The sequence below is a fragment of the Orcinus orca genome, chromosome 5 (genome assembly GCF_937001465.1).
Source record: "Orcinus orca chromosome 5, mOrcOrc1.1, whole genome shotgun sequence".
NCBI lineage: Eukaryota > Metazoa > Chordata > Mammalia > Artiodactyla > Delphinidae > Orcinus > Orcinus orca.
The window spans coordinates 10291967-10301395 of record NC_064563.1 but is presented as its reverse complement, the minus strand read 5'-3'; the positions used below and the strand labels follow the sequence as shown (position 1 = coordinate 10301395).

The following is a 9429-nucleotide window of genomic DNA, read 5'->3' as shown; positions in this document are numbered from 1 at the left end:
CCCCTACTTATGTTACTATTAATGGCCTTTAAAAATATTCATACATCAGCTTAAAAAAAGTGTCGCCATGATGGAAGTATTGTGAAGTAAATGCAGATGAATCCATTCTAAGTACCTATCTGCTAGAGACTGAATTGATGTCTTTGTTGGCGAGTCTTTTGACCATCCTCCTATCTCTGTTTAATATATTAACCAAAAACAGGTTATCGTCTTCATTGTTAAACTTAAAAAGTGAGCATGTGTTTGTGATTTAAATATACAGTGTTTCAAGTGACTTTTCAATTGCTCTTTTTCAGATCTGCAAAATATCAAGAAAGTATTAACATGCATCTAACTTAGAGGGCCGTCTTGGACTCTGTAAGTTACTTCACATAAGCAGACAAACCCTACCATTGTCATACCATACAAACAATTTTAATTGTGTAGTTACAGTCAATAACCACTCCTAATCAGAACATTTCTGCATAAAGAAAATTGTGATACACTTATAAAAACAGCCAGCTGTAACAAAATAGCTGGTGTTTTCATAGCCATAAACTCATAAAAAAGAAATAACACCTTTATACAGAAATTTTATACAGATGTAGCTTTAAAATTGATTGTAAACCAAAGGAAGACACATTGCAAACATCAATTATTTTCACATTAATTGCATAATTTTCTAAGGTGATCTATTAGTTTTATTTACCTAAGCTTATTTGCATGATAGTAAAAATTGCATACAACAATAAGAGTGAAGCTTATAGTATGAATTGCTTGGATAACATAGAGCACTTTTTATAGGCAACTGTGTAAAGCACATTTTATCTATTTAAAACTTTTAAGACACTTTGTTTTACTGCCCATCAAAATACATTTATAAATAGAAAAGAATCAGTATGGTAACAAGAGAAGCAATTTTACATTTAACGGAAACTTCCAAAAAATTAATTACAACATGATGCTGCAGGATCTACAAATAAATAATGAGGACTAAACTGTGTTTCACATTTTCTTTTCATTTTTTAAAAAATCATGTAACAATGAGAATGAAAAAAAAATTACAGTGAACTTTTATTTCCAAAATAAAAACAAATTTGAATTACGGCAGTGCCATATAATACAAGGCATTTGTTGGCATATGTCATCTTTAAACTGCATTCCACAGTCTATAGTTCTTTTGTAACATACAATAGAGTAACAAACTCTTTTTTTCTTTTTTTTTTTTAAACGAGGGGCGAGTTTCCAAAGATCAGTGTGAAGTGTTACAGAAATAATTAAAGGAAGGAAATAATAATCACAGAAGTTATAATGCTTGTTTGAGGCTCCAGAATAATAATTAAAAAAAAAAATCACTGGTATCATGCTTACGGGGTACACACCTGGGTGTGTTCCGTGAACACAAATTTTCATTTTTAATACCAAACAATCCGATGCTTCACCTGGGGCTGCCAAGCAGTTTGTAAAAGAGAGCAAAACGCTTAGTGCAGTCTGTATCATCCTTTCTCGACTTTCCTGTTTGTGCAAGTTTCTGAAGATTCATTGGCCAAACAATGGACAACAAGGTTTGCTGAGCGAGTACAGGGTGGACCTTCCGTGTCGTTAGTCAATTTCACTGGTGCTGATGGAGGAAAAGAAGACTTTCATCTCAGTCTTTGACGTCGGCGTTAATGTCTGTGTTCCCTTCCACCGCCAGCTCGTCTTCTAGTTTCACCGAGAAAAGGGTGTTAGCATTTTTGTCTTGGACACTCTCCTCCAAATCCTTAAGCAACTCCTCTTCCTTGTACTCGGCCACGTCCACCTCCAGGCCCGAGTTGTCCTTCAGCTTGCCGTGATGTTTGAGATAGTACCGCTGGTTCTGAAAGAATTTGATGATGGTGTACTTGGGCAGGTCCAGCTGAGCGGACAGAGTCTGGATGGCCTCCTCGTCCGGGTACAGGCCCACGTCCTGAATGAAACTCTGCAGGATGCCCAGCGCCTCCACCGAGATCTTGGTCCGCGGCCGCACCTTCTGCCGGCTCTCGTCCTCCGCCTCGGCGGGCGCGGCCACGGTGGGCTGCCGCGGGGGTAGCCGGGGCCCGGCCGGAGGCTGCTGCACCTGCGCCTGCGCGGGGGGCGGCGCCGGCTGCGGCTGCGCCTGCGGCTGCTGCAGGAAAGAAACAAGCACAGGGTCAGTGGCGTTCTTGGCCACTGCGCATGCGGCCTCCCAACGAGCGAGCACATGGTCAGGGATCCCACATGCACCTGGCCTGGACCGGGACGGGGACAGGGATCCTGGGCGGAAAGGCAAGCCAGCTAAATGGTCCACAGTACCAGGAAGAAAATCAAAATGATCACCAGAAAGGGTGGAATTAAGAGGGCTTGGGGGGGCTCCTTGGCTTCCTCATCAGAGGTTAGGCTAGCTCACGGTGGCCGGAACTCGGCGCTCTGAAAATGTGAGCCATAAACTTCACCAGAAGGATACGCATCAGAGGCGAAGACAGCAAAGCAAATTATGATATCAATAATTGACAAAGATTTTAAATGAAGATTGGGAAGTAAGGATTTCAAAGGCATTTTCGAAAGGTGAGCTGTGGAGAGTGGGGAAGGAAATGAGTGTTTTGTCCCATTTCATTGGATGGGTAAAACGTTGAGCAAGCATACGCATACAAAGTCTTATTTTCGTTGCAAATAAAATGGGTAAGCCTCTGGTCTTCTGCAGCACAGCCCTTGTGAATCCAAAGGGTTTTTGAGATTCTCACGTGTGAATGTCCTACTAGGCAGTTTCAATCTAACAGACACACAGATTTCTTACAAAATTGCACTGGGCTGACACTGCAAGTTTTTTTCTTACCGACAAATAAAGGTTCCATCCATCCTACAACGGCTAGCAAATTGTTTTATCTATACTAAACTCATATGTGATTAGGATTTAAATTTAGTGTATACACTTTTTCATAATTAGTATCTGTATATGTGCTGTAATTTCCATACACAATCATACATAACAAACGTGTGACACATGCACATAATATATACACTCCATATCCAAGATTCTTAGCAAGGCAAATCAACCCGAGGAAGCCCAAAATTCTAGAACATTTGTACTGTGCCCTAGGCATTTCCTTAATCCTCCTAAGAAGCAATTTTATTAAAAACAATTTACATTTTCAAACAAGTACTATTTTTTTAACTTAACACATATCTTTTTTGTTTTTGTTTTTGCTAAACAGTAAGTTTTTCAGGCTTTCACGATTATTTTAGTGCTTGATATCCTAAGGGATTCTCTTTTTCAATTTAACTTTTATAGTCAAAGGTTTTTTTCCCTTAGTGGATGCATAACGCTATTATTGTGTACATATGTGTATGTGTGTGTATTCCTCCCCTTCCCGCGGCCCCTCCCCCCCAATAGCAATACCAAGAAATAATATACAGGTGATTCAACAAAGAGAGCATAGAATTTTAGGACTATGGAAGGCAATGGCATTTTCCCTGAAAGGGGAAAGCTAAAAGCGTCCCCTTAGATTTAACACAAATAATTTGTACAGCTCAAGTTCAATTTCAACACACTTCCTAAGCAACGGAGGCCAACAACGACCTGGACCCAGAGCTTCCCAATCTGAATTCACTGGGGATGAATTTAGTGGATCCACTCAGTGGATGAGTGGAGACAGGTCGCGGGATGTGACAAGCTGAGCCCGAGGCTGACTCTGCCGGCACAGGGATCTTCGGCCAATGCCACGGTTAGCACGGCCTTTGCAAGGTTGAGCATCCTGACCAAGAGAGCAGGTCTTGGCACCACCCTCTCTGTGTGTCCCTCTCTTGCTGGCATAGGTTAACTTGTGCCTGGCTCACCTGCGGAGCAGCACTGCGCCACGGTGCAGGGGTTGGCAGGCCTGGCAAGAAAACGCCTCTAGACTCTCCTTTCCCAGGGGTCTTGGGAGAGGGGCTCTAAAGGAAAGACAGACAAACGTGACTCACCCCTAACCTGTGCTCCCTAAGGCTGTGAGGATAGAGCTACAAAGTGAAGGCAGGGCCAGGGAGTCAGAAGCCAGAAGCCAATTTAGTTTCCCTCCCCTCCTCTCTTTTGGACAGAATCCAAGGTATACAGTTGTGATCCAATTAACTTCCTGTACAGAAACAGCAGTCATGCCTTTCCTCGGGGACAGTATTGGTACTCATTAAAAAAGAGGTGGCGTTCTAAAAATTCTGATTTTTTCAAAAGCGACAACAAAATTCTTAAGCTCTCACACAACAAAACAACCCAATTCTAACAAAGACAGACTTGCCAAATAAGTGTAGAAGGGGGTTCCACCGCTTTGGGGGAGGGGAGATGAAAGGAGAGGAACACAATACACATGTTGGAAAACGTGTGTTCATTTTCCTTTTCTCCCCCTGAGTGAGATGGCAGTGTATTGTTATCTCTTGCTCAGAAGCCTATGTTTAGACTGGTGGAAAGAAGAGAAATGCTCGTTTCCCTGCTAAGTTTAAACCTCTATTTACTGAGCGTTATATTGAATTGGCCAAGGTAAACGAACCTGAATCTGCTCTGCGGGCACGTGGATGATGTGGGGCGGCCGGTCGCCATGGTGATGCACCGCGTTGCTCTCCTGTTCATAAATGGCATCACGTTCAGGCTGAGGGAGACTGAGGAACCTTCGGATCATGGAGAGGTTCTCCCACAGGGTCCTGTTTTCTGGAGAAGGATCTTCTTTCCAGCGTAATAGCTCACACAGCCACCCCTTAGAGACAAGGGCATAACAGGTCAGTTCAGGCTGATGGCAGGGGGAGGTGAAGGGGGGTCGGCTGACATTTTCCATTAGGAGCTAAAAAGGAAGGACCCTGTGAAGTTAACTTTTTTCACAAGCTAAAAACACTCCAGGACTTTCCCTGGTGGCACAGTGGTTAAGAATCCGCCTGCTAATGCAGGGGACACGGGTTAGAGCCCCGGAAGATCTCACATGCCGCGGAGCAACTAAGCCCGTGCGCCACGACTACTGAAGCCTGCGCGCCTAGAGCCCGTGCTCCACAAGAGAAGCCACCGTAATGAGAAGCCCGAGCACCGCAACAAAGAGTACCCCGCTCGCCGCAGCGAGAGAAAGCCCACGTGCAGCAACGAAGACCCAACGCAAATAAAAATAAATAATTAATGAAAATAAAATACAAACACCCCAATCTGTTAAAAAAAATTTTTTTTAACCTGTTAAGAGAGAATAGCTGTGGCTATCGCGGAAGCAGGCTCTGTTTCTAATACACGTTCAGATTTGCATCTTAAAGGAGGGTCCTATTTTTCAGACTCCAAGGGCAAGACCCATTTACCATGGAGTCTGCAGAATGTGTCAGAGGAGAAAAGCAAGGCTGAGTGTGCTTCCTGTCTGATGAGTGGCCATCTGAGGTTCTGAAGGTATTTAAGAAGGGCTAGGACAGGCTTTTAGAATAATTTTGTTTTCTAAAAGGACTCCCTAAGTTTATAATTTTTGTATTAGAAAGGCAACTCTGTGTGAACATGTGTGTGTGTGAGTGTGTAGGAAAGAGAGAGAAAGGACGTGTGCAGTTATGTGAGCAAGAATGTCGTCCAAGGTAAGGCACTGTATTTAGAATGAGCATTAGAAGAATTCTCCAAGACAGAACTTTCCAGAAAGATACCTCGGAGTCCTGCCTGCTGCTATGTACACACATGGTTCATCAAGTGAGCATTTTAATAGAATTCCTGGGCTAAGAGACAAGGAAATGTCCAACGAATGCCAAAACCTGAACCTCTCTGATGCCTCCTAAGGCCCAGTTTCTGATCCTCAGATTTTCAAGAACCGAGTGGTCCAAGAGAGTACGCTGTCTCACATTCTCATGTCTCACATTCTCTAATCATCATCTCAAACCTTCTTTATCTTGGCCGCCATGATGGACACTAAGCAATGGGGTGGATTGCAATGGGGTGGACAGGAAGAGGGAAGAGGTCCCACCCACACCCCCTTCACCAGCCAAGGCAACCAGCCCCAGCTGCCGTGCTGCCTGTTGTCGGCCTACAACCATACTCTTTTCTGGACAAATGTCTTGGAGCCATCGCAACTGGAGATGCCCGGATGCTTACTCCACCCCCCCTTCACTAGCCCCTTCACCCTGGGGTGGCCAGTGACTGGCTGACCCACCCTCTTGCCCCACAGTGACGACTCACTCTATCCTTTAGAGATGGCCAGAGATGGCCCTCCCCAACCTTCTTATTGCCTTTCCCCATCAATACGGACTTTACCTGAGACCACATTCTTTCCTGACCCCTTCCACTTTCTTGTCCTCCTGAATGCCGGCCGGGTCTCTCACCACCAAATCATGAGTCCCTGATTCCTTACCTTAGCCTCTGTTTTAGGGAACTCGACCTAAGACAAAGGGGTTTCTTGGAAATTCTAAGTAAATTAGTTGGATGGGAATGGAAAGAGTACAGTTTAGTATCTGATTTTTAGAACTGGCCAAAGGGAGTTGCTTTTTTGTTGTTGTTACTTCTGGGTGACATCAGAAAATGGTGTGACTTTCCTTTCCTTCTCAAACTGAACCACTGGAGAAATTCTCTTCTAACTGTGGGAAGAAGCAAGGCCTATTCTCCCTGAAATGGCCTATTTGAAACATTTTAAAAGGAAAGATGGAGACTGATAACACTAGCTTCCCAAGGCACACCTACCACCCAGTCAAGGGTGACACCTGCTAAACCTCATGACATCTACTAGCCTTAACCCTAACTAAGAGGCCTTTGATTCTCCATTCAACACGTTGTTTAATTAAACAAATAATTAACCTACAGACAGTCATGTAATCATGCACTCATTTGATGCTACTGAATGCATAATTCCAGGCTAAGAGAACAGACAGTAAACTGAAGATTTACCTGAAAGAATATTAGCTCAATAAAAAATAAAAGTAATTGCGATGACAGTGTCACTGAACGTGCTTCTCTTCTAACCATGGCAGTTCTATGCTTCTTTCTGGAATCGTATGGTGACATGTCACATTTTAGCTCTATTTATGTGAATAGAACATTAACTACAAAACTGTATTTGAGTATTTGAAATATTTGAGACCCACTTGCATATGGTGCCCCAGAGATATTTATTTAGCTCTTACTGACAAATATTTGCTCTCTCGATTAAGCCATGAAAATATTTTATATTTTCCTACATCTAAGCTATTTCTTTACACTTTACCTCTATGTTTTGATGCAGGGCAGGTTTTAGATCTGTCTTCCTGAAGGCTTGAATATTAACTATGGTTAAGATCACCCCCCCCAACCCCTGTCTCCATTCTTCAGCTATGGCAATTGACAGGCCGCCATGCCTAAACACAGCAAATTGCTACAATTTTATTTACCATTCAAGAGATGTTAGAAGGTTCATCAAGAACAGAACAGTTTTTTTTTTCCTTTACTTAGCTAGAATTATACTATTGCAATAAGTGCTTAACATTGAGCATGTCTTTTTTTTTTTTAGCAATAAATGCTTGTAACTAAAAATTGCTAAAAGTTAAATTAAGAACGATTCATGTAAGAAAATCTTCTCAGAGAAAGCTGAAGAACTCCAATAATTTCTCGAATCCTTTTAGAAACTTTTAAAAGTAACATAGAGATCAGTTAGCACTTGCATATATGTGAACAAAAAACAAACATGTGGATCACAGATGTTCTTTGGAAAAGAAAATCATTAGTTCTTTTAAAACGGCTAATAATGATAGTTAATTCCTAAACAATCACACTCATGCTGGTTTCACAAATATTTCAGAAAAAGAGCCCTGACTCATTCAACAAATATTTTGCTCATATTGTCCCTTCTTTGTCTCTATACTTATGAGACGGATTCTTATTTTTATTAATTGCGCATGACTAACATAACATTTCCAGTAGTTTGCTATTAACCTCTGCCCTTAAATAATACTTCTAATTCCTTATCTAAAAATAATGTGATGAATTATAAATCTGAAGCATGTCTCCGCTAGCCTTTCAAGAGACGTGATGATTTTAAGAGACTGAAATCAGATGCTTCTTAGAAAAATATTTAACGGTGCATGCAGCTGGGAACTGTTAGTTCTACAAGGGTATTCCAAAAAACAAAAATGGGGGGAGGAGCGGTGTGCTGTGCGTCGCCCTCAACAAATAACGGAAAACAGATATTCTGACAGGCTAGTTCTTTGTCAGCAGAGAAATCAACTGGCTCATTCCCAATTCACACTGGCAAAAAGAAGATCAATTTATTATAATACCATTTAAACACGTCGGAATATTCTGACGCCCTCAAATCCTATCGATCGAGACTCTATTAATGATGACAGTAATCTGATCTATGTTTTGCAGAAAGTGACGAAAAAAACCAAATGCTTTCCAATTCCCCAATACCTTTTCCTAGGTCGCTTCTCCATAAGCCATATTGTTAGGGAAAATAAAGACAACGATATGTCAGAATACTGGTAATATGTAACAAATAAAAATAATGATTTCCCTATGTACTAGATTGGTTTTTTAAATGATACATGCATAGATTTACTGGGTGGAGGAGGTGAATAAGGTGCTGAACTTTGTTGCAAAATGTGAACATAATTACCTTTTAAGCCAGGTCTCTGGGACTTAAAATATCATAAGACCCTAGGCGGGGGTAGGGAACTGCTCTGACAATTAAAATTAGATCACAACTGTTCTGAACAGTAGAAAAGACAGGAGACTAACAGCCTTAAAATAATGAGAATGATCTATTCTCAGAAAACTAAAATGGCACAAGGAACAACCTAAACTTTAAATGTAGTAAATTTGCCAAGCAACATTACGCTGAATATAAAGAGGGCAAAATATAAACAGTAGCCACATGTAAATAAATAAGTAAAACTTTCAGGATGTTCCTACTTTTCAAACTGACAAAGTTTAATTTGACACCTTCTGTTCTAAACCCTTTGTTTCTATTCAAAATCACGCCTTGAGCTGTTGCTATCAATCACAGCACTTCCCCTATTACTTAAAAAAACTGGCATGGACCCTGAACAAGCTGAAAATGCCATGCAGATGAATTCTGAGATAATATGTTCAAACCTGTTATATACAACACAAATCCTGTAAAGTTATGTATTGTAAACCTACATTTATTGAGAACTAAACGTCTTGAATCCATCTGCCACAAAGGAAATACTGTTATGTACTTTATAGGAACCAAGAACCATCTGTAAATGTCTTGCCACTGTAAGCAAGAAAATGGTAAAGATGTTAAACCTCAGACTGTATGAAATCAATAACATTCTTTGGACTGGTTTTGGTTAGGGAATCTATGAAAGACATGGAAGATCAGAGGGGGAGAAAAAGGAAAAGAGAAAATGCAGAACGACTGCCAAACCAGTACTGAAAAAAAGCAAAACAAACTCAATGACAACACAATGGCAATTTATCATGGTCCATGAAACACATGACTGTATGCTCATTTTAAAGGAAAAATTAGCAGTTCTAAACTCAAT

General features: G+C 41.3%; 1 protein-coding gene across 6 annotated transcripts in view; it reads right to left on the bottom strand.

Moving 5' to 3' along the window:
- Positions 1-392: 392 nt before the first annotated feature.
- The window catches only part of SATB1 (SATB homeobox 1), a 99405-nt gene continuing 90368 nt past the window's right edge, over positions 393-9429 (bottom strand). For 5 of the 6 annotated variants that reach the window (XM_049710193.1, XM_049710194.1, XM_049710192.1 and 2 more), the window contains 2 exons: positions 4497-4700; positions 393-2125 (listed from right to left, as the gene is read on the bottom strand). In XM_049710193.1, the coding sequence (XP_049566150.1) occupies positions 1628-2125; positions 4497-4700 (702 nt within the window). In that variant the 3' untranslated portion in view covers positions 393-1627. Of the gene's footprint in view, positions 2126-3798; positions 3910-4496; positions 4701-9429 lie in introns of all 6 variants that reach the window. The other variant, XM_033432014.2, reaches the window with a different exon arrangement.